We start from the raw sequence: 24,844 nt of genomic DNA, 5'->3' as shown, positions 1-24,844 counted from the left end.
TAAAATGTGTTATATTTACAATGTCATCCTTTGACCTAGACAGAGAAAGTTATCGGCTTATATGTTTGCTTTTTATTAAAAATGTCTTATATTTACAATCTCAGTGTTTTTACTACTGATTTAGGGTAGGTAGATTGACTGTGACTAGGAACGTTAAGTTATTGCCACTTCATTTTATGTTTTGTTTTATGTTTTTCATCCAATTTTCCGTGACATGCATTTTCTACTGCTTATTTTGGAACTGCGTCGTAAAACAAGGACCCCTTGCACGGAGGGAATGCTACCGTAGAATTCAGCAAATATTTGATCAATATTCCGCATATTGGCTGACTGCCACCCAGCTGTCTGCTTTCAAAATACAGCTGCCCCCTCCTTGATTAATATTTGCGCCGATCAATAGTCTTTAACCGGATTGTGGGGAATTGATGAAGAGTCACCCGCATGAGAAAGGTGGGGGTGTAAAAAGCTGGGAGGGGGTGGCACCACCAACCCGATGAGGACAAACTTGCGAGAAGCGGAGACAACAGTGCAGATGCTCGGTGGCTTTTGAGAACACGCAAACGCGCGCGCACACACGCGTGAACACACGAGAACCCACTAAGGCTGCAGAGATTTGTTGGATTACGACAACACGATGATCGCCACAACTCAACAAAACATGACCACCGAGCTGGTACGTGTCTTCATTTGTGTGTAAGCGTGTGCCTTTGCGCGCGCGCACGCGTGTGTGTGCCTCCACCCTGGTTGTGCGCTTGATATTCCCCCGTGAATGACCACAACAGGGGAGCATTGAATCAGACTTTGTTGCTATCAATATGATCATTTTCCACACGTGCATTGCAGAAGCTGTCCATATGTCGCCTTTATTTGCATCGATAACAGCCTTTCCGCTTTGCTTGCCGCAAGAATTCAATATGGAGCATTTGAGACCCCTCATTGGTACCCTGAATAATGTCTATGTGCCCTATTTACTATTTTCTTTCGCTTGCTGTCGTATCAGCTCTTTTGTTGCAGAAAATCGTTATTTACTCAACTACTGGTAGGGGCAACATTTGTTTTGTAGTGAGCAAATATATATTTAAACAAGAGTTATTAAATCATTGATGTATATGACAAAAACGAATAATGACACTTGGAATAGCTGATATTACAATATAAATCTAATAGAGTTTTCAAAAACACAATTTTGGAGTCTAATAACATTGCCACTCGTGTAATAATATAATAAGAACTAATTTTAAATTCAAGTTGGATGTTGGTTTAACGTTTTCTCTGAAGATTGCCATTAATTAGCAATAAAAAATGAATTTAGTGTGTTAGTTAAAACACAGTCAACATAGTCAAACCCATATTGAACATTTGTAAATCTTTGTAAAATTGGTTATTAAAATAAATAAAAAAGTTGAATATGGTGAAAATCTGGTAAAGTGAAATTTCCCCTTAACATCATGAAATAATGTAAAAAAAAAAGTCAGTTTACCACATTTTAATTATGTGCAACCAGTGTACGTGTTCAAATTAGGTAAACTCAAGTTACTTGTTTTTCATCACACTGTATGAACCTATCTTCTTTTAATATGTTGCTGGAATTAGATTTCTATTTTGTTACACATTTTTTTCTCAACACAACCACCTGCAGTTACTGAGGTACTCATTTTTCAAATGATGTCTCATTTTGGAAAGACATGTAATGGCTTTAGCCACGACATTCTGTGAGGTTTGTCCCACAGCTGCCTTACAGAGTTACCAGGGCAATAATGACCTAGCAACAACCCATACCAACATTGAAAGCAAAAAAAAAAAACAGCATAACACTCCCAATTGGGTTACCTGGCTTAATATGTTTATGCAAGTAAAGTATAAATCGGTATAAATCGAAACCAATTGCCTGAAAACACTCAACGACGCTGGCTGATCTCTTCTTCTTGTTATTGATAACGTCAACGAAAGCTCATTAACTCCGCACTGCACAATGCATCAACGGTTACTTAAACTCTTGGATCAGAGTAATTATATGCTTAGCTGATTTTAATGCAATTCAAAAATGGCTCTCTGTGGATGTTACGGCGGATGCCATCTGCTACTCATTCTTTTTCCAGCAGCAACTGGATTAGCAACTAACTAACTAACTAACTAACTAACTAACTAAATAACTAAATAACTGAATCAAAAGGTTTCTATTAAAAACTTGCCAATGTCGCTGTTTGGATAATTTCCCGCAATTTAATGTAAAACAGATAAAACGTTTTATATTTCTGTTTTTTTTATTTATTTTATATTTTATATTTATTTATTTTTATATTTATTTTTTATTTTTGTTTCGAATGCTGCCTGAAAATGCATTTGTGTGCTTCTGTGTCTTTGCAGTACAAGTGTATAAATGCTAAAGCTTGCCAAGTGGACTAATTAGCTCATGCTGTATTATCAAGAGGACTCTCCCCTTTGCTCTGGTGGGATCAGCACAGAGAGGTCCCAGTGGAGAAACTGAGTTGTAACACCACAAAGAGCCCAGAGAGATCTGTCGTGAACTCACACAAGAACTTTAAGTGCTTTCACTTTGACGTGATGACATCCCGGGCAAACTTGAGTGCAGCACCCGAGGAATAATCCTGCTGCCTTATTGTCTCTCACAAGGCTCAGTGATGCCACATTGCTGGCAAAAGTTGTAACATTTCTCACGAGAGCTGCAGTCACTATGAAGAGTGATGAGGCAAAGCTCTTCAATAAAGGGTGCTATCACTGGCTTATAAAATGTCTCATCTAACAAGGTGACACTGCAATAATTACCTTTATGAAAGCAACATGCTCAGTTTCAAACGTTTCTAGAGATCTTTGTAATACAGCTGTCCCATGCATTTGTCAGAAAATGCTCCAAGGATAGAAAATTCCGATACACTGTTGAAACTAGCTTGTGTGAAAGAGCAGACCTGTTTCAGACCTCGTACCGTCTCATTTCCTGTTAGGCCAATGATGATTTTATATTATTATGATGACTAGGAGTGGAGTTGCGAGTGACTGCACTGAAACAAAATAATCACGTCTTCTATTCTTCTTGTCAATTAATATGCCGATACATAGTCAGAATGTACCCCTAATACACAGCTTTGAAACCTTGACCATGCAATGAAAATGTGCTTCTTATCAGACGTGTACATCCAACTCCAGCTCTTCTTATTGGCTTTGATGAAGTGTTTCAGAAATTGCAGTGGTCGGAACCCGGCCATCTGTCCGTCCGTCCATCCATCCATCCATCCATCCATCCATCCATCCATCCATCCATCCATCCATCCATCCATCCATCCATCCATCCATCCATCCTCTATAGCACTCATTCAAGTCATAGGTGCACGCAGCCTTTCCCAGCTGAGTTTCACAGAAGGCGGTGTACAACCTGAACTAGTTTCCAGCCAATTGCTACTGCAGTACAAGAAATTACTATGCATTTACTTTTTATCAAGGGTGCCAGGGGGCGATGTTTATGATTCCTTGGCCTTGGGATAGATCTGTGCTCTACTTGGTGCTGCTTTCCTTTTATCTGTTGCTGCAAATGGAGTCAGAAAATCCTGCTATCTCTACTGATTGAATATTCCTTTGCTGTTTTCTACAGTAATATTGATAAGTGTGCAGCAAAAGAATATGCGGATACCTCTGTCATGGGGGAAAAAAAAGCCTCGAGGGCCCTGGAAAAAAAATACGATCATCCCAGTTAGTGGCTGTTACAAGACTGAGAGCGATGGCAAGATGGTGCACTGACGTTCTTCTCAAAGTAATAAAAGAATTGCTGAGATGTGAATCGATACGACACCTCTGCCATATCTCATTATGCGAGCGGCTTGGTCGTTCCTCCAAACAATACAAAGTTACAGCCCGCTCGAACAACGACCTCTGCCCTGAGCCAGATATTGACAAGGTGATACATATGCGGGCTACATGCTAATTTACGTTTTCCCCTTGTGTGCAATTGCAGCGCTTCATTAAAGTCAGGTTCATGTCGAAAATACCGAGGGCTGCCACGGAATTCCTTTTGTAGGCTTGCTTCTTAAATAACTTATATAACATCTTTGACTGATGTGGAGAATACTCTTTTTTTTCTGTGCATATGCAAATCCAAAAGCAGTATCCCTCAACCGTCTGCTCTGCTTCTCATCATGTGATTTATCGGCAAAATCACAATGGCTCAAAGACACAGAAAATGGAGATAAAGAAGTCTCCCGAGTCTAATTTGTGAAATCTTCACAGTGGCCTGATCGCCCATCTGGTTTGCAGTATGGCAATGGAAGTACGATCTATACAATTGGAATCGTTGGATGAATTGCTGAAGGGAATTGTTTGGCTGGCGTTGTGTTAGTAAACGGAACTTTTGAAATTGCATCACGCTGTGTAGAGCGCTGTTACGCTCACGTTTAACACAGAGTATGTGATACAATTGTGAAGTTTGATTTTTGAAGTCATAGTGTCTGACTTTGTTGTTGTTCCTGCCAAGCTCTTCATGTGCTTCCCATGGAAACATCACAGCTAATCCTTTTGGGATGGGAGGGGGTCGAAAATCATTGTGCCCTGCTAGTTATATACCAGCAAGAACCATCAGTCAGCAATTCATCCATATTTATTTTTATTTTACAGCCTTTGTTGTCATTAGGGTCATTAGGATAACAAGAGAGTGCTTTTTAGCGGTTCAAGGTCCCAAATTTTATACGTCTTTAGTGGTGTAGTTCTCCTAATTTTTTTTTTTTAATCTCATTCTGAATCGTACAACTCCACTTGTGATACAAGCTGGCCAACACTTCTGATTGTTCCTCATAGATTTGCCCAGCAACAAGGGACGTGCCTAGGAAAAATTGTCCAAAAAAAATCAGTTGCTTACGCAAAAAAATGAGTCACCTTCAAATGTTTAATAAACGGATTATATTATGTCAAAAAAACATAATGATAAATGCCAACTGATGCCTTTTTTCTCAGTAGAAGGTCTGATTGTCTATCTTCCATCAGAACTGGTTGGTGCATCAGCATTTTGCTTAAGATTCTCTTTTTGCTCAATTGTCCCATATGTGCTTTGATTTATTTCACGTATGTGATATCCCACATATGTAATTTCTGGAAAGCTCTCTTTGCTCTGGGGACTCTTTTTCTTGTCCTCCATATCCTTGAGTTTCTCTTGATGAAGGACTTTACTCTACCCTAATGGATGTTCTAACTGTGACACATTGAGAATGAGAGCGAAAATACAAATAGATTTTACAGGTGGGATTTCTTTCTAATGGCATTTCTTGAGTGTTTGGGGTTCTCCCCATAATCATGCTTGCGTAGGTTTACTCTGGGTACTCTCGCCCAAATTTTAGTTGTGGTCTATTTACTGGCAGGACTGAAAGTAATATTGTATAGTCTAATATAATAATGGAATCACCAAAGCATTGCAAATTCAGCTAAACAAATTAATAACATATCAATCATATCTAAAAATGTAAACCTTTGCATGTGATTTTCAGTAGTTAGTTTACCTTTGAGCAAGTGCATTTTTGCCAGATGGATTCAACTAGCTGAATAAGCATTATGATGATCATTTGACCCCTGCACAATGTATTTCTTGATCTAATTGCGTGTTAATGAAGTGTTATATTTGTGGAAGCGCATTAGTTGGCACTATTCATGCTCACATGGTCATGATTAGGGATTCAAAAATAGAGTTGGTGCAGGCAGCCCATTGAGCAAGGAGGGGCCGCAATCTGTTTCCCCTCTGTGCTTCCGGCCTGCCCACATTGCTGGCAACGAGCGTCGAGGGTGGGCGAGGCGTGATGAATGCTGAGTTTATCGGCCACCAGATGATTGAACTTCAGCCGGCGGTGTCAGCCACGCATTGTGATAAAACGTAACCGGGCTGCCTACGGCACACCATTGTGTTTAATTGTGACTGATGATGACTAGCAAGCAGCTTAAGTGCGTTGCCTGCAAACCTTGTAGAGATGAGATTTACTCTCATTTAAGCTTTATTTCCTTTTAAGACATGTTGCTGTGTGTGGGAAAGAAATGTATCAACAGTATGGGGCTAATTAATAATCGATAAATTGATCATGGTAAATGTAAAACTTATAAAGGACTTTTCCACCTCCAAGACGCTTATCTCCCTAATGATGATGCAGTATCAGTGTCATGGTGATAATCGAATCCATGACAAGACCACGCTACTACTGAGCCACTTCGCAATATTTATTTATGCAATATCTATTTTCATATCATTTTAGATGCCATAAAAAATGGAGGGAAGTGTGTTTGGTTTTAATTTTATGGCATGTTAACTTGAACATTGTAATAACAGTGTCCTTACTGGTCACAGCTAAGTAGTGCACTTCATTTTCCATAATACAGTAGTTTCAAGATACAATTAAGCAACAATCAGTTTAACATAATCATCAGAATTTTTATGACTCAATTAAATGAAGACTCTATTGTTATTGTTGCCGTCCTTTGCTCTGTGTTTGGGTCTTGAGAACAATCGGTTTTCCGCCACCAACATACACAGAAAAGAAGCCGCATTGCATTATTACACTTTGACCATGGACTGTGTATGTGGAGTGGACAAATTGTTCCACCACAACTCCACTAAGATATTAAGTAAGAATGATTTTTTTTATGGTGATGACATTCCTCAAAGCATCAGTCGGTATTCCCGAGCAATATCCAAGGGGATAGTGTTGTAATAAATCCAGCTTCATCAAAATTCCAAGCACGCCACACGCATCACATTTTGTTTTAGGAGCACCACTTTGCCTCTCAGTCAGTTAAGCTAAATGAAGTGCACAGTGATTGAAAGTGATAGTGCAGACAAAAAAGCATCAGCATTTGAAAGTCTGATCTCATAACAAGGGAATACATCTTTTATATGGACATGGAGGTGATTTGAAAGTTAAGACATGGTCGCTTGTTCCACTGTGAAAATAAAGTCACACAAATGTGCCCATTCAGCGTGTGTGGTCTTCTTTATTCGGGACAGGAGCTGGGGAGTTCAGACGGGCCACCGCGGAACTGGAAGGGCATCGGCATCGCCATGATGGTGATCCTGGCTGTCATGTCGTTGGTCATTCTCTCTGTCGTCCTTCTCACCCCTGGTAAGAAAGATGAAAAGGAAATAGAAACAATGACGTCACTGGAATTTTGAAAAAAAAAATCCCCAATATTTAAAATAGGTGTACAAATAATTTAAACGCACTAAAGGTCTTAGTGATTCACTTCACTTATCTAATTTTCTATCAACCTTCATTGTCACACAAGTATAAAAAATGTTAAACTATTAACTATGAAATAAACAAAACACTCAGACTGATTTTTTTTCTCCGGCTTCATCTTCAGATGAATCACACTTGTTACGCCGCTCACTCTTAACTATGGAGGACTTGGAAAGTGAAGAGTTCAAAGTTCATGACCCCTGCGTGGCCTGGTTGACGGGTAAGAATCATATTTCATATTGCACCAAACAGTCCTATTCAACCCAGACTTTAAGAAAGACAATGAATATGAGAAATATTTGTCCGCACCCATTGAAGTCCACCTATATCAGCACCCTAAAACTGCTTATGGTACCCTAACACTGTAAGGGTGCCAAACTGTCAAATGGATTTTGGAGTCTTTCACATCCCAAGATAATTTATTCATCTCAATTCTCAACAAGTCATCTTTGAACATAAATTTGATTTCTTGATTTGGAACAGTATACAACACAAAAGTGAGAAAGCTAATACAGGCTATCGATGTTTTGTTAGAACAGTTCTCAAGGGTCTCAATAGCATGTCTGTGAGACGTTTTTGTAGAAATACCCCATTAATCAGAGTTAGGGCACACTTTATTCAAACTGTTTTATTAGAACTGTGATTGGTCGTCACCTGAGCAACTGTGATGTCTTATTCAGTCAACAGCGAGTGGTGAAATGGCCTCCCCTTGAGATGAATAAAAAAATGAAGGGAACTTGCTGCTTTATTCATATTCCACAAACAATATCAATCAGAAAGCTTCGTTAAGACATGTTGGGCTGCATAGAACCTATTGTCAAGAAAGGTTTTGACTGGACTTTCAGTTTCTGCAGGCACCCCAGAGATTCAACTGCTTGTATGCAAGTCACGAGCAATTAAAAAGTCCATTTTCGATAATATACCACTTTTACTAATGGCAGATAACGAAGTGGTTCTGCGCACCAGAGAGGGGCACGTCTTGTCTTTCAGACTCAACAACAACCTGACGACCATCCTGCTGGACAATACTTCACTGGTGAGTGCTGCACACATGAAAATAAAACTTAACTCACTTCGAGGCTCAAACGGAAGCAGATCTAAAGGAGGAGCTTCTTTAATGCTGCTGTTTGTCTCTTGGCCGTCTCCCCGACCATCCTGCTGTAAATGCAAAGGAAATCAATTTCTTGGTCGAAATTCTTTATGTCCTCTGCTACTATAGGTGGCCAATTTCAGTCCATTTTGGAATTATTATAATTGATCTGTCAAAATGGCTGATAGTAAACTGTGATTTAGCCTGTCTCAGCATTGATGACTTTACTTCGATGACTAATGACACAAAGACGATCTGTTTCTGCCAAACTCGCCGTATAACGACAAACAGGAGGGACCTGTGTTGACCCATCACAACGTTTTTGGTCAACACCATTTGGTTTGGTTTATGCGTCTTCAAAGTTCCGACAGTTCACACAAACCCAGTAATTTGATTATCGCTAACGCTGCATAAGTTTAATTACTGATGTACACCCCTGCAGTCAAAGCATAATATAGTTTGGCACCGTGACAGAATATAGCTCCTGTTATTTCAAAGAGAATTGTTTTCTTCCCAGCAAGGACCTCATCGCTCCTAAGACCTCCTGCGTGCGACGCGAGCATTCTCACAATATGTGGGTCACAGCAGACTGCCGCTGTCAGGCTGAAGATGTAGTGTGTTGGGATATGGTGTGCACCAAGTAGTGTAATTGGGTCCCCCCCAAATGAATGAGTATTGAGCACAAGGGCCACCATTAGACGTGATGTTTTTGCAAGGCTTCAATGATGACACATATAGCTAACCAGAACAGTGAGAACGCTCAAAAAACAGATTTATGGTGGCTATAGCTACGCAATAACCACACCTGTATGTGTCCTACTATTTACCATTTTCCTGTTTCAAAATGACCGCTGTGAAAATTGTTATTAAAACAACAAAGCTACTGGTGGACTTTGACATAGCACAGCAGCAAAGACTCTAAAAGTCATGTAAAAGCTTGAGGCTAACATCTGTAGCTCTGGGAAAGCATAGAAATAAATAAAGAAAACACATTCTTGATTGAATAAAAGAAAACAAATGGTCCCATGACTCAGCTGTGGGGAGCTCCACCGGTCAAGTGCAAGAGAGCAAATCACTCACAGCAAAGATAGAATCCTACTTACTTCATAAATTATTTCTGCTCTGATCATTTTGTGTGTTTTTCAGGATCTGACCACAACAAAATTCCAGGTTTCCGCAGACAGGAGCTTTGTGCTCCTGGCTTACAACATTAAGCCGGTGAGTTGTCTCTCAAAGTTGTCTTGCGTTTATTCTATCGGTTTACAAAACTTTGTTGTTTTAGTAGACTTACCATAATTCTGCTGTGCACACTTTGAAGAAGATTGATTTTTTTTTTTTCAAATTAGCATTGCCCATTTGTTTGGTATGTATTTAAAGTGAGGTGGGGAAACTTGTCCCCACCAACTCTGCACCCGCGGTCTTGCCTGCACCGATCAAACAAATGTTTATGTACTGTATGTTAAATGAGCATTTTAGGTCCATTATTCCGACGCTCTTTATAACACTTGTTTATTTTTTTCCTAAAGACGAGCATGGTAAGCCGCATCAAATAGATTCCCTATCCTTGCAATAGACACTCACAGCTTAAACGATGGAGGTGGTGTAAACACAAAGGAAGTGCCCCGTCCTGACTCAGCCATACTCTCGTTGGCTCGATAAAAACGACACCAGATGACTGGGAGAGAGCTCAGAGAGCTGAATATTTAAGCCGACACATAGCAGGCTGGCGAGGAAGGATGAAAGGATTTCTTTGGAAAAAACTGTTGGGGGGGCAGGAGGGAATATAAAGGAGATGAAGGCAATGAAACTGGCCAGCTGTTTCAGTGAGAAGGTCCTAATGAAAAGCTGCCATGAATTCCACGGCTAGGTGTTTGCAAATGAACATCAGGAGGTCCGTCACACAGCAGCACAGATCGTTATTTAAGCATCTTTGTGACCCGCCTGACACGCTCATCAAGAGACGGATGAGTTGCAATTTACAAGCAAATAAAAATAAGTTTGGAGGGAATGAAAGCCGCGCCAAGTTCCTTGTGCATTTTTATTGAAGTCAGGTCACAAGTGCTGTTATCTCTATGTGGAAGAGCTACTCTATCATATTCTCTTTGTTAAAGTAATGAGCACTGTGTGCCCTTTGCAAATGAATTAGTCAGACAATGGAATGTCCACACTTGGCAGTATGGTGCAAAAGTGGTTCACAGATCTGCCTCCCAGATCCAAGGTTTTGAAACTGTTTCGCTTTTGCCAAAGAAAACACACAAGCAACAGTTCAGACTAGCAGGTGAGGTTTTGTTTGCAGGTTTTTTGGAGTTCTGATTTTCAAAAAGTCTGGTCTAATTCACAAACCCTCACAAAAAACAGATTTCTTGCCTTCCCAACCCTTTCAATTTGACTTTAAATGAAACAACCTCATCACTGCAGAATCAGGAAAGGATCAGGATTCTGTTTGACCTTCTCCCAGTACGTATTTTTGGTTCTGCTCAGATTTTGACAATAAATTACGATCTGACAACATCAAATCCACCCTGGCTACATACAGTCAACTAAGGCACTCCACAAGGCTCTGAACTTGACCCCCTCCTATTACTGTGTGATATAGCATGTTTTTGTGATATATATTGATTAGCTTGTGCAATATATGGTGCTGCACATACTGTATTTGTATCCATAGCCATTTATCCTTCAACAACTGAAGAGAAAGAACATATTTCAGAAATTAGTACTTGTATTGGGCTGTTGTTTTTGTTCTTTATTTTTGGGATACTAAGAGACAGAAAATCGATTCTTGTATTTTGAAAACCATTGCTGTATTTGTGTGGACTTCACTGTCAGTTTTGACATAACTCAGGACACGAAGGGCTTTTCGCAAGTAGGTCGTTGTAAAGGATTTATGTCAGTCTCATTTTCAGAGTTGCCATACGATTGATCGACCAGTCCAGTCAATGTACCCCATCTCTCACTCAAATCCATCTTACTTGAGATCCTAAAGAGGACAAATGCTAAAAGAAATGGATACTGATGGAGGAGGTCTCCATCAGTATCCATTTCTTTGATATCATTTGACTCACGCCACGCTCATTTGTATGCGGTTACACTGTAAGACATCAGAAGACGGACAGGGTGGGGGCTGACCTGCCATCTTGAATTATGCATTCATGAGTTACAGCGCAAGGCCACCCTCTGTCTTTTTACGAAAAACACCCCCCTTCCCCTGATTCCCTTAGCTGATTCGTCTCCCTCACTCACTTTTTTTTTTTCTGTCTATCTCGGGGCAATTTATGCTGACTGGTGCAGTTTGCAGCAGCCCTGCCATGAGCAAGTCAGGAAGTAGCGGTGCGGGAATCGGGGAGGTCGAGTGGTTGCGATTGGCTTGGAGGAAATGGGATTTCGTGACTAGACATACCGGCCAGTTAAAATCCATCAGAGAGATTATTATTTGGGGATGGCAGAGGTTCTTACTGAGTTGAACTGTCGTAGAGAGAAACAATTGAAGAAGCCGTGTGGGAAGTTGCTTTTCTATTAGACTGTCAGGGATGCCTGCTGGGTTGCAATAAATAGGTTTTGGTATCAGGTCAAGGAGGGATAATTTGGGAAAATATATTACCCTCTAAAATGCACTCAAAAGAGATTGGAGGAAGGAAAGAGAATTAGAAAATGAGATGAAATCAAATAGAAAAGAGCGGGAGGTTGGAGTTCTGGGACTGATACAGGCAGGTGAACACAAATACCTTTGGGAAGAATCCATTCCAAAGGCGCCGTGCAGGTTTAGGGTTGATGAAGAGCAACGGCTAAAATATCTTATATCGACATTACAGTAACGTCCACCCGCTAACCACAGCTCGACAATACGTACTGCTCATCAGGTTTTGGGGCGCGGTACATGCCGAAACAGCAACCCCCTCCTGATCTTTTTATCTTTTCAATTTAGTTCAACTGAACCGTTGAGTGTTTACTCCCTCGCAGTCACTCAGCCTTGGTGTGAGTGAGCTCAGGGACCGGGCTGCACTTCACTTGACAATCATCATGAAGCGGTATCGGACCACTGGACTGATTTAACAGGACATTGAACAGCAACTGGTCAATAATAAAAAGCGGACCGTGCAGAGTGTGGATTTTTTAAGCGTATAAAAATGAACAGAACAGCCACAGCCAAGCTTTTTATCATAAGACTATAAAGTGGCCCTCTCGCTCTCTCAATTTATTCTAGAATGATTTATTTGGAATTGAATTGCTTTTTACCTGGAAACAATTCATTATCCGCCCTTTTCCGCACTTGTACTCATTAAGGTCATGTGAGCTGGAGCTTTGGCCCAGATGACTTTGGATAGGAAGTGCTGTACACCCTGGATGGGTTTCAAGTCAATTGCAGGCTGTAGTCTGTCAAAGAATTGGAAATCTACACCACGGCCAGACTGTTTCCATCATAAAATCTGACATGACTCGCTCTCATCAATCCACTAAATGACTTTAGGCTTTGCTGCAGGCTGCGCGGGCTCTTTTTTTTTTAAGCAGCTAATGAAGCCTTAAGCATGCTTTGTCCCTCTTGTGGTTGGAGGACTACTGGTTGAGAAAGTGCAGGATTATATCTGCAGCAGATCCCACATTAAACATTTCAGTATTGTCGATGATTAGGTCAGTTTAATCCTGTTTGCCGAAATTGTGATCAGGATTAAAATTGGATTAATCATTCAGCCCTAGTTTTCAGTTTGTTAATCCATTCCTAATTACTACTATCCTTTCATCTATTTCTTTTAAGCGCTTATCCTCACAGGGTTGCAGGATAACTACAAATAATTAAAAACAAGCAGCAATTTCAAGAGGGCCGTTGCACCTCTTGCACTTGCTTTCATCTATTATTCATTCCCAAATCATTTGCTGTGGAATTCTTTATACTTACTTGGGCAAAGAGTTTTTTTTTTTTTTAGAAATAAAGGAAAAATCGTTCTTTCTAAACCATTGTGTTGGCAGAACAACCAGACCCCCTGGGTATGTACTCTAGAACCAGGAACAGTTGCGTGTTGATGTACATAACCTCAAGTTAAATAAATATTTTCTAATATTAAAATATGATAAATGGAGCAAATAGAATGCAGGATGATGTACATATAACTGTTGGTGTGTACTGTCGAGTCTGCGTTGTGTTGTCGGTGTGTTTCCTCTGCACCATCTCATGCTCGGAGTTGTACATGTCAGCTTGATTATTTTCCTTTCACGAGCTTCAGAATTGACCTACCTTTACCCTTGCAGCCTTAACCCTCACCTGCCGAGCTGTACAACAAAAGGACAAATCCAATATCCCTTCTTAAAGTCTGCTTTGTAGAAGATGTGACATTTAATTTCTATAGGGACTTGTTTCCAGGAACTTTTCAAACGCCACTGGGCAATTTGTCTCCTTTCAGCCTCTTGTGTGAAAAAAAAAAAGGTAAGAATCAATGCATCACCTCGAATTCATCAGATGATCCTGTGATCAATCACAGTCAACACACACACATGGACCCCCCCCCCCCCCCCCCCCCCACACACACACAAATGCATCATTGATGTTGGTTATTAGGCTTCTTCAGCATGTTAATTTATTTATTCTAGGAGCTGCTGGTGTTTGTGACACAATGGCCAGCTACCATAAATCTCGCTGTGAAGGTTGTAAGCTGCATTGTGAACGAAGAGCTTTTCTTTTTTCACCTCTTTATTTCCTCAATGTACCTCAGAGTTGTTCTGTGATGCAATGTTCTTTTATTCCCTCATGATGAAATAAGGGTTGCTTAATGAATTTAAATCAAGTCTTTTAATCAAGTTCACTGTCATTGCCGCTTTAGAGTGCCTCGATATTGGCCAGCAGTGCGTGTTTTTCTTTTTCGCTACGTATTAATGAGCATGTGCCAGCCGACCTACGTACGCATGATATGCTCTACCTCTTTCAGGTGTTCTCTCAGTCCTTCACAGCTACCTATGCTATCTACAGTGTGGCCACTGGGTAGGTGGACTCCTGAATGCTAATGCATGGGCTGCATGCCGGCGGACGTGCAGACTGAGCAACTCCTCTCATCTGATCAGAGCCTCGTGCTTGCGTCAAACATACATTCATTCATTAGTATTCTCTCCTCAGATTCCACTGCCTGAGAATCATTTTCAGCATTCTATGAGTAATACGGGCTAGGCGATCCTCTGGGAAACTCTCTGGAAAAGGACTTAAGGAGGAGCTGTGAAGCAGATCATTGCCTGGTGGTACTGGGGAGGCTTTTCCCTAGGCAGTAAAACCTCTAAAAAGGGATTTGAGATGTTGCACCCCTGCATGAACCAATGCCATTCGCTCTCTTTTTTTTTCCCTCTCTCTGCATCTTGCTCAGACATAACAGCATCTTCCAGGCCAGGGTGCAGACGAACAATGGAGGTCCTTTTTAGAAGGATGCAACTCCCTAATGGATGCATTATGTGCAATGCTTTGTGTGTGTTGCAGGGACCTGCTGGCGCTTAGGCCACTAGTGGAGGAGAAGGATGGCTTGCAGTATGCTTCCTGGGGGCCTCAGGGGAACCAACTGGTGAGGCAGACACTCATTCTGTCTTTTGCAGCACTTAAGGCTGACTTTAAACTGCAGGGCCGAAGACAGGTTTTTCTTACATGTGTCCAAGTTTGGCGATAAGCGTCATTGCCGCGTGAGCTGTAAAAAAAAAAAAAAAAAAAAAAAATCAGTTCTCAGTCGTTTCTGTGAAGAGAATAACTGTCAATGTGACTACAGCCTCAAGACGATAATATCATTAAAGCACCACAAATAAATAATAATAAAAATCTCTTCTCAGGTCACCATCAGAACATTTATTAATTGTAAAGACAGCACCACCCAAATAAAAAATAAAATAAAAATAAATAAATAAAATACATAAATAAATAAAGCACTAATTCACATTACTACACCTACCTGTCTATCTTCTGTCCATTTAAAAAATAAAATGTAGTTGAAGAACTATGATTAAAATTACTTAGTTAACCAGAGATACTTCAAATGGTGGTAGGTGGGCGTTGACTCCCAAATTTGAATGTGATAGGCTAATTCTAAAACACAGCCACATCCCCAGACATAAGACACACTTATGAAATCCCATTTAATTTAATAATGTAATGTTGGTACCATGTTTTTGTCATTTTGAAATTAATTCAACTTTATTATAGCTGCTTCGCTTTAATAAATAAGTAGCTGTGCTATAATAAGTTACATTCATCATGTTCAGGGTAGCAAACAAAGATGTTTTGTATTTTTTGTATTTGTTGGACCTGACCACATGTGTGCTGCTGGCAAGTGTACTATTCCCTTTTGGATGGAGTTCCACTCAGTCCTTTGTTCCTGCAGCCAGCTACAAAATTTGTAACTGTACTGTCGTGGATAAAGGATTTGTTTTGTGTGTACCATTGCCAGGCCTTTGTGTTCGATGGAGACATTTACTACAAGCCCAGTGTGACCAGCCAAGCCCTGCCTCTCACATCCACTGGCGACCGGCACAGTGTGGTGAACGGGCTCTCGGATTGGACCTACGAGGGTGGGTATTGAAAATCAAGACAGCAATCTTAAAGAACCTTTTGATGTGTATTTTCAATGGATACATATTTTGAAACAAAACAGAGGAGGTGCTTCTGTCCTATGTTGCCCACTGGTGGTCCATGGACGGCGCCCGGCTGGCGTACCTCAGCATCAACAACTCTGCCACACCACTCGTGGAAATACCTCAATTTTTGGGTGGCCTATACCCCGCCAATTCGATCTTCCCCTACCCCAAGGTGGGTTCAATATGCTGCAGTGTATTGTATTGCTCATAGCAAGAAACTCACTTAGACACTATGACATTGATGAATCACAAGCAGCCCAGTGTTTTTCAACCTTCATTGAGCCAAGGCACATATACAATACGATCGAAAGAGTTTATTGTATTTAGTTTATGATGCAAATACAGCGGAGTGCAATGCCAACTTTTTTTTCATTTTTTTTTTTACAAAAGATTACACACTATAAGAAATGTAAACAATCACATTTAGCATCACAGCTTACAAAACATTCTGCAAAAGTTAGAAAAATCTTATCACATTCATATGTCATACTGCAAAATTTAAAAAAAGGTTTTCACATTCATATTAAATATTAAAATAATGGCAAACCATCAAATACAATTGACACCAAAAGCGTAGATCCTGAAATGATGATCACAGTTTACTCACAAATCTATTTACTTAGTGTGAAATATTGGCATATTTAATTAAAAACAAAATATTGTTCTGTTGTCTTGTACAGTTTGATTGTACTTTTTGCCCTCTAGTGGAAGAGACTTGATTTGTCCTATCTGTCAGTACACAGCGCGAGCATAGACAGATAAACAAAGACGCCTTATTTGGAGTAAAAAAAAAAAGAAAAAAAGGGACAAATCAGTCCCATTCTGCATCGCCACTCCTACAACACACGTTTGTTTTTGATGAATGAAATGTAAGGCAGAATTGATTTTGTAATAGTGTATAGAATTAAGCTGTTTATTAATACACGTTTTACTGATTGCTCTGATAGGCTGGCTCCAATATCCCATCAGTCAGCCTGTTTGTGGTGAACCTGTATGGCCCGGCCCACACGGTGGAGATGACGCCTCCTGACTCAGTCAGGGCCAGGTAGGTCAAGACCTTTGAACCAAATAGAAGTGGCAGGTTCCATTTATATATGTATAAAACATAACTTAACATAGATCAAAGCAATCCCACTGTTACTAATAATTAAATGCAAAGGGCACTCAGCAGACTGTCGCCAATAACAAAAAGGACAAAACACAATTAACTATTAGAAGGGCACTTTCTGGTTCATGGAGGATGACATAAAACATTACAGTGGTGTCATTTGTATGTGGTGGACTGTTGTACCCTTTACGCAATGCCATCATAAAGTGAATATTATGCTGTCTTAGCACTGCATGGGTCCAATGATACAATTCAGATTTATAACTCCAATTTGGAAATGGGCCGAGGCATTGGGAAATCCCCAAACATGGAACTTTTTTTTGTACAAAACAACCCAACAAATTGGGTCAATAAATGTATACACAATGATATTAGATATGGGTCTCTTGAAAATATATGAAAATAGATGACAATATTGTTGGTAATATAATCAAATTGGACACTCAAAACTGGAATGTAAATGATTTTCACCTTGAATCAGACCTCTGTTTACATTGGCCTATATATCTATGCATTGGACCTTTGGGGAAACCTTGTCGTAACCACCCCCAATCTAATTTGTCCTTGGAGGTGGTACAGTAATTGTTGAAATGTCTCTTGACACCTACTTGTGTGGGTCCCTACAGAGATGGCTACATCTCCATGGTGACCTGGACCAGCAGCACCCGCCTGGCGGTTCGTTGGCTGAACCGGGCTCAGAACCAATCGGTACTTTGTGTGTGCGAGGCCACCACCGGGGCATGCTCAGAGGTCAGTGGTCACTCTTAAGCTCTCTGCTTCAACACGTAAATTTGTTTAACAATATTTTATTATTATTCAGAATTGATTCCCTTCTGTGGTTCAATGTCTATCATCCTAATTGATATTCAATATCATTTGCAGCATGGGGAGAATTTATTTGCAATGTTTTGAAACTGTACATCCTCAACTAGAAGGGAAGTTTGACTTTTTGTTGCACGCCCAGCCCACATGATGTTACTTGATGCTCTGTAAATTCCATCTGACCAACTAACTAGTAAATAAGTATTCATGCTATTGAACCGCACAAGAAATATGAAATTGTCTTTCATAACAGTAAAATGTTTGATACTTTTAATTAGATGTATTCACACGTAGGACTGGTGTATTCTGCATACATCTGGTCACATTTCAAATTATTTGAACGTATGCAATGTGTTTGGAATGCTCTAACATTTCTGATTTGTCCCCTCCAAAGAAACACAAGATGACCATGGATGTCCTGCACAGCCAATGGCAGGTATGAAGAAGCAATGCTATTAGTAAACAAACCCACAAATGGTCAATGAAATAACTTGACCAATGTGATTATTAAATAAAGAAAGAAATAATTAAGTAAATAAATCTAAATGAAGCACTGCTTTTTTTTAACCAGAATTAATTTAAAAACAAACCTAAGTGTAGCCTAAATTAAAATAATGGTACCCTTAATGCAGAATTTTGTTGCGCAACCTTCCACATTGTGTTTCATGTCTGAGCTTTTGTGTAGTTTTTTTTACAATTTTTATTTTTATATTTTCATCTCAGCAGGATGTGCCACTCTTCTCAGATGATGGCTCCGTGTTCTACACCATTCTGCCAGCCAAGCAGGGCGCCCGGGGAGAGTTCAGCCACATAGCCGCTCTGTCAGCCCAGGTTTGTCCGCGTGAGGCTTGTTAACATTTATTCCCTCCAAATTGTCCATTACCACTTCAGCGGCGTTGAACACAAGACCAGCTTGGGGGCAACAGCGTCTTGGTTACATTTGCAGCACGTTCTCCCTCAGTACAGATAAATCATGACCAAGTCACCATGAAATGCTTGCTGGGTGGCTTCATTTAATCCTCACTCGAGCGGGGCAAATGAAGAAAAGAGCAATGGCGCTTTTAGAAACGATACAGAAGGACCTTATGCCTTGTCGTTTATCATTACCACTTAAGTGAATTTGCCATTAGAAGGTGAGCCCTTGCTAATTGGCCCCATTAGTAACTGGAAGATTCACTCAAGGTTTTTTTTTCTTCTGAGTACTAATCGACTGCCCTCCCTTAACTCACACATAATGCTCCTGCACTTATTATTATTGTTATCATTATTTTTAAACTTTTATGTCTACCCAGCCCACCATTCCCTCCAGCCCTACTCGCTTTTTGACATCAGGAAGCTGGGATGTCACCTCGCTTTGCGCCCTGGATGAGAAAGCTGGAAAGATGTAAGTGACATGGACTGTTTGCTTGTTTCCATTAGACATGGAAGTGAATTTCTTCACATTTTAGCTGATAAAGCAGCAAAGAAGCTTGTGATTACTTGCTTGTGGTTGAGGAAAGATTATTGCTTAATTCTGTCATTATCCAGCTTTGTGAAGAAAGCCCTCAAGCAGAGACAGATCACAGTCAAGCATCCCTGAGGAGAGAGGAAGGAAAAATATTTTAATTTCAAGGAGGGCTAAATTTGATGATAGTGCACCACAATGGGATTTTATGCTGACATTGCTAAATAGTGAATAGTAGGCTACGTATAGTTTGCAGGATTACCCAATAGCGCAAAAATGTTATTTGCATTTAGGTGAGGATCTGAATGATTTTTACTGTGTTGGTGTCACTTTGGCATCACCCCCCCTAAAAATCATAATGGTAGCTCCTGTTTGTTCATTATCTTCTGTGGACCAGAATGTGTCTGCACATGCACAGATAGACAAACAAAAACAAATACGACACCTAACCTTTCCCCATTTTTGCTGCAATCTATCAGTGGTGTAAGACATTTGCACAAATACTGTGCTGAATACTTATTGGCCATCACAAAATAATCATATAAGAGAGTACCAGAAATTGTCCAACCAGTAATGTCTGCCTAATAGTCAAGAGGTTTGGAACAAATACACATTATTTCCTTTTTTAATTTACTTGCTGTTTTTTTGTTGTTGTAACTAACTTGGTCTTGTTTTTTTGGACACCAGCTATTTCCTAAGTACAGAGGAATCAAGACAGGGCAGACACCTCTATAGGTGAGTTGCAAGAATGCCATTTACTTATGGACTAATGCTGCATTCTAGAAAACTGGCAAGTCAACATTTTTAACCTGCCAATAGGAAAAGTGCATTGGGATACAGCACAAAGTCTTGCTTGCAAACTCAGGGCAAGCTGCCACCACCAAGATGCAGGATATTAGATGTCACGGAGTTGCATAACTTTTAGTGAAAATCCCCTAGTCATTATGGACATGAATGTTGTATTAAATTGGGGCTTTTAACAAGTGATTTGAAGATTTATTCTGTCAGAGTAGGATGATCACACAACATACACACCAATACGTTTGTTGTATAATCGATACATCATGGAAAAAGAACAATCGAAGATTCACTGAAAGCCCAAAACTAAATGTGTGTAAACTTTTTACCATATATATTGTACATGTAGAAAAGCAAACTCCGATGTCACTCGTTATACTGCTCATTGTCGATTTCATTCTGTATCTAAGGGTTTGCACCCAATTTAGAAATTTCAAGTTCATGTGGTGTGCTGAAGTCCAGGGCCTTAATTGCACATGGTCAGAATGAAAAGAACTCAGTGTGCTGCAAAATAGGTCTCACTTGGCTTTAGGCTTCACAAGGCAAAGTCAGAGCAATGGTTTATTGAACCAAGGCACATATTTTACAGGACTTGAATCTCACAACACCAACTAAAAATGTCTCACAGCCTGTAGACCGAAATAATGTCTGCGGATTTACTTCTCTGTCGCATCACAGCGTTTGGGGGTAAACAATAGCATGTTCAAAGGTCAACCAAGCCTTTGTAGAAAACCTAGCCACCAGCATAGTATACGTCATTTGTGTGTATACTATAGTTGTCTTGTATGTGTGTGTCTACTCTAAACACATCTCTTCTTGTTTCCAAGCGTGGACGTGGAGGGAGCATTTCAGCGCCAGTGCATCACGTGTAACCTCCTCGACGGATGTCGCTTCTTTCGAGCCGAATTCAGTCCCAACTGCACCTACTTCACTCTCCGCTGCCTTGGTGAGTGGCAGATGCGTCGAGAAAATTGCTCAGCCTCTCATTTCGTCATACTCCAAAACAATCGTATAACTTTTATATTTCTAATATCGGTCAAATTCTAAAATGTAAGAGTTTACTTCACCAGGGTTTTAAAATGTTTGTTATCTAAAACATTCTCCAGGTCCAGGTATTCCAAAAGTGACAGTCCACAACTTAAAGGACCCCTTGAGTGAGTTTCAATTTTGCATCTGTATCTTAAATGTTGGGCATTATTCAAATCTCCAGGAACTCGTTTTTTTAGTGGTGTAGAACATGAACGGGCAAGTAACCATAAGAATCCAAATCCCCGCAAACTCGTCAATATTCCAGTATTCCGCACGCGGGACAGCTGCTTTGTCTAGAGTTTGCTATGGAATTTGTAAAATTGTGTAAAAATAAAATCATGTAAAATTGTTATCTATTATTTTTCTGCTTTGTGGCTTACCAACAAATTTCCATCACACTGTATACAAACGTATGTAGGTCTGAGTCTTCAGGAATCTTTTCAATCTTCAGATAAAAGTAAATATTATCTATTGTAGGATACGTTGTGTTGGAGGACAACAGTCCCCTGGCCAAAGCCTTGGAAGACAAGCGTCTCCCTGAAAATCTATTCAGGACACTTTCAGCTGACAACCATGGTACAACACCTTCATTACAATTGCCGATTGTGGGTCTCTTTAGTACCCAGAACCATCTAAAGCTATCCACTTTTCATTCACCTTATTGAGCTCATTTAGTTTAAGATAGATCCAAATTGATATCCAATTTTCTTCTCTTAGATGTGCACCTGAAATTATCTTTACCTCAAGGTTACGAGGCTAACCTTCACCCTCTGCTCATTATTGTGTAAGTAAAGACGTGTGCAGGCCTTCATCACCTGGTTTGCACTCACCCAAGTCCTTCAAGGGTTTCAGCTTTCAAATGTCTTCTCATTCAGTGACAGCCTTCCAGGTCATCAGTCGGTGACAGAGGAGTTCGCACTTGACTGGCCTCAGGTCCTTTGCAGCTCACACAACGTGGCAGTGGTCTGGGTGGATGACCGGAGCGAGGTCGGCCGTGGCCAGAAGACTGTCATGGCAGAGCCACGCAAACTCGGTTCACTTCAAATCAAAGATCATTTGGAAGTTGTTGAGTGGGTGTCACACAATAGCAATGGCGGTCACGTCAATGATGGCGGGAAACCTGACTAAATGAATGACTTATTTGCAGGTTGTTGATGAAGCTGCCTTATATTGACGATCGCCGTATGGCTCTTTATGGCAAGGTAAAAAAAAAAAACAATCGTTATAGTTGCTCCTCAGAATTTTTTTATCTCTGCATTCAAACTTATTTTTGAACAGGGATTTGGTGGACACTTAACCCTGAAAATGTTAACTGCAACAGAGAAGCTCTTTCAATGCTCGGCTGCTGTGGCCCCAATAACGGACTTTAAGCTTTACAGTGAGTCATTGTCATCGTTACTATAATCAATATTATCTACTTCCCCAAGTGACCCACCTATGGGTCAGTATTCCCTTACCTGCCTACCTGTCGTCATCATCAGTCTACTGAGCAATCTTTCGCCCCACACTTTATCTACCAACTGATCACCTAGGGATCCCCTCTACTGTAACTAGCTCGATGTTGAAAGATCATTTTCCATTTCAGGCGCTGCATTTTCTGAGCGGTATCTTGGCCTTCCAGCAAAGGAGGAGCATGTTTACTCGGTAAGGTTATCAAACTATGTTCTGAACTGGACTGTTGACGTTTCCTCCTTGGCTCTATTGCAAAGCTGGGCTCAGCAGTAAAATATATTGCATTAGTGACTTTATTATTGCTTCTTGGTTATATAAAGCATTTGGTTATCACGCCCTAATTAATTATTTACACCCAAGAGGCAATTTTAATGTTCTAATCTGATACGCTTTAACACAAAAAAAACGGCACAACTTGTATTTTTTGGCACAACACGCTAAGTTAACTCAAAACATTTCGTTGAATTCCCCAATTTAAAATGCTAATGATGTTTGTTGTTTTGAAATTTTGAGTTCCCCTAACATATTTTTAGAGTAAAGTTAACAATGGTGTTTCCCAGAGAAAATCACAAACTAGAGCCTGCACTATTATCATTACAGCGTAGAAAGAATTGACAACCGGGTTGTGTTGTTGAATTAATTGTGCGTTTTATTATTGCAGACTACCTCTCTGCTGGAAGAGGTCAGCAAACTGAAAGCTGAGAATTTCCTCATTCTCCACGGAACTGCAGATGGTAAACATTCCTTTCCTTCTTGATATCATGACAGCTTTAAATGTTGATCATCCTACCTTATTGCTAACGGGCAAGTGTGTTGTGTGTTTGACTACAGCGAAGGTCCACTTTCAGCACAGCGCGGAGCTCCTGAGCCGACTGGTGAGGGTGGAGGCCAACTACTCCCTGCAGCTGTACCCCGATGAGGGCCACACATTGCGGGAACCGCGCAGCATTCAGCACTTCCAGCGCACGGTGGTCAACTATTTTCATAATTGCTTCAAGCACAGCGTCCTCTTGGATACATTTGAAGAAGAAGAGGAAGACGATGATTGACTGTTCTCACCTCTCCAAGGACTACACGCCTTGGTGGTGAGTGCGATGTGGAGTGCAGGAGTGCGGACCAAACACTATCGAGCAAGCAAATCGGCTTCTACAATTTGTGGGTAAATGGAGGAACTCAACATCTATTGCACACAATTGTTTCTAATGTTTACGGTTGGCTCGGGACCCTGTGAACACAACCGTGTGTTGTTTTTGCACTTTTCATTAAAAAAAAATCATCAGGTCTTAAAAATGGGACAATATATGTTACGGTCTGTACAATCTGGCGCACGCCATCAATCACATTTGGAGTGCGTTTGTCTAAAAGGGTGTGCAATTTTATTCAATCTACCTGTGGACCACCGCTCGAACTGACTTCCTAAATCCACTATACATGTGAGAGGCTGATTGTGCCAAATGTTTACAGGTTTTAAAGTGTACCTAAAGACTGCATGATGTGAAGTAGCATTATCTGTGTTTTGTCATCATGGTTCGAAATAGATTGTTACATTCTGAGTGATAAACAGGTTTCATATGCAGAGTCCAGCAGCAGGGCGAAACTCCCAAAATTTTGCTTACACTTACTGTTGAGTCATTTTGCTCACGGGCTGGTAGGAACAGATTCACATATCATTCAAGGTTACATTTATTGTTACAGATATTTTTTTCACACTGCTTTAACAGTGCCAAAATACGTACAATATTCATGAATTACTGTAGTAATAGGTTTAACAATGCAGTTGTAATTTGGATCAACTAAACAATAAGCACTGACAAAGACTGCAGTGGAAGCAGATCACCTTCATATTTTGGTACTCAACATTTGAATGAGTCTCTCTTAATGCATGAGACATTCATTGATTTACTGGCCAAAAACAGCGGTTCAATGCATCAAACTAAACCATTGCATGACTCTCCACATCAAGCATTTGTTTTTCCGCAAAATCTTGAAAATTAAAACCGTTTACAGCAAAACTGTATTGATTGATTTTCTCTTATATCTGCAACGTACCATGCAACAAAATGCAGTGTCAAAGCACTGTGCGTATAAAATAACAAAAAATCTGTACAATTGTGTTTTTGTTCTGATTTTGAATCTTGGCTCCTTCTCCAAATATGTATGTACTATGTACATAAAGTTAAATGAAGACTCCAAGTGGTCCATAGCTGTGCACGTTTAAGTTGTCTCCCTTTTCCAACACACGTGCTGATACAAATGATCAAAATAGTTGTCCGGCTTCAACAGAG

At 40.3% G+C, this 24,844-nt stretch overlaps 1 protein-coding gene across 1 annotated transcript; it reads left to right on the top strand.

Moving 5' to 3' along the window:
- The first annotated feature begins 531 nt into the window (after positions 1-531).
- LOC133146817 (inactive dipeptidyl peptidase 10) lies at positions 532-24,571 on the top strand. Its single transcript, XM_061270874.1, has 25 exons — positions 532-673; positions 6,989-7,103; positions 7,345-7,440; positions 8,162-8,256; positions 9,457-9,528; positions 14,229-14,281; positions 14,765-14,846; positions 15,720-15,840; positions 15,924-16,078; positions 16,854-16,951; positions 17,641-17,764; positions 18,231-18,272; positions 18,560-18,667; positions 19,129-19,220; positions 19,968-20,015; positions 20,906-21,024; positions 21,185-21,232; positions 21,585-21,683; positions 21,825-21,891; positions 21,983-22,177; positions 22,255-22,309; positions 22,386-22,485; positions 22,693-22,751; positions 23,221-23,293; positions 23,391-24,571. Exons 1-25 carry the CDS (start codon positions 635-637, stop codon positions 23,606-23,608), a joined length of 2,373 nt encoding a protein of 790 aa, XP_061126858.1. The 5' UTR covers positions 532-634; the 3' UTR covers positions 23,609-24,571.
- Positions 24,572-24,844: the final 273 nt, after the last annotated feature.

This window comes from Syngnathus typhle, linkage group LG2, assembly GCF_033458585.1.
Source record: "Syngnathus typhle isolate RoL2023-S1 ecotype Sweden linkage group LG2, RoL_Styp_1.0, whole genome shotgun sequence".
Classification (NCBI taxonomy): domain Eukaryota; kingdom Metazoa; phylum Chordata; class Actinopteri; order Syngnathiformes; family Syngnathidae; genus Syngnathus; species Syngnathus typhle.
This window is presented reverse-complemented; position numbering and strand designations above follow the sequence as displayed.

What these genes read in the sequence shown, in the direction of transcription:
- LOC133146817 (XM_061270874.1), top strand. Translation starts at nt 635, where the DNA reads ATGATCGCCACAACTCAACAAAACATGACCACCGAGCTG. An exon ending in GATGAGAAAGCTGGAAAGAT is followed by an intron (nt 19,221 to 19,967) that starts GTAAGTGACATG and finishes TTTGGACACCAG; the next exon opens with CTATTTCCTAAGTACAGAGG. An exon ending in AACGGACTTTAAGCTTTACA is followed by an intron (nt 22,486 to 22,692) that starts GTGAGTCATTGT and finishes TTTCCATTTCAG; the next exon opens with GCGCTGCATTTTCTGAGCGG.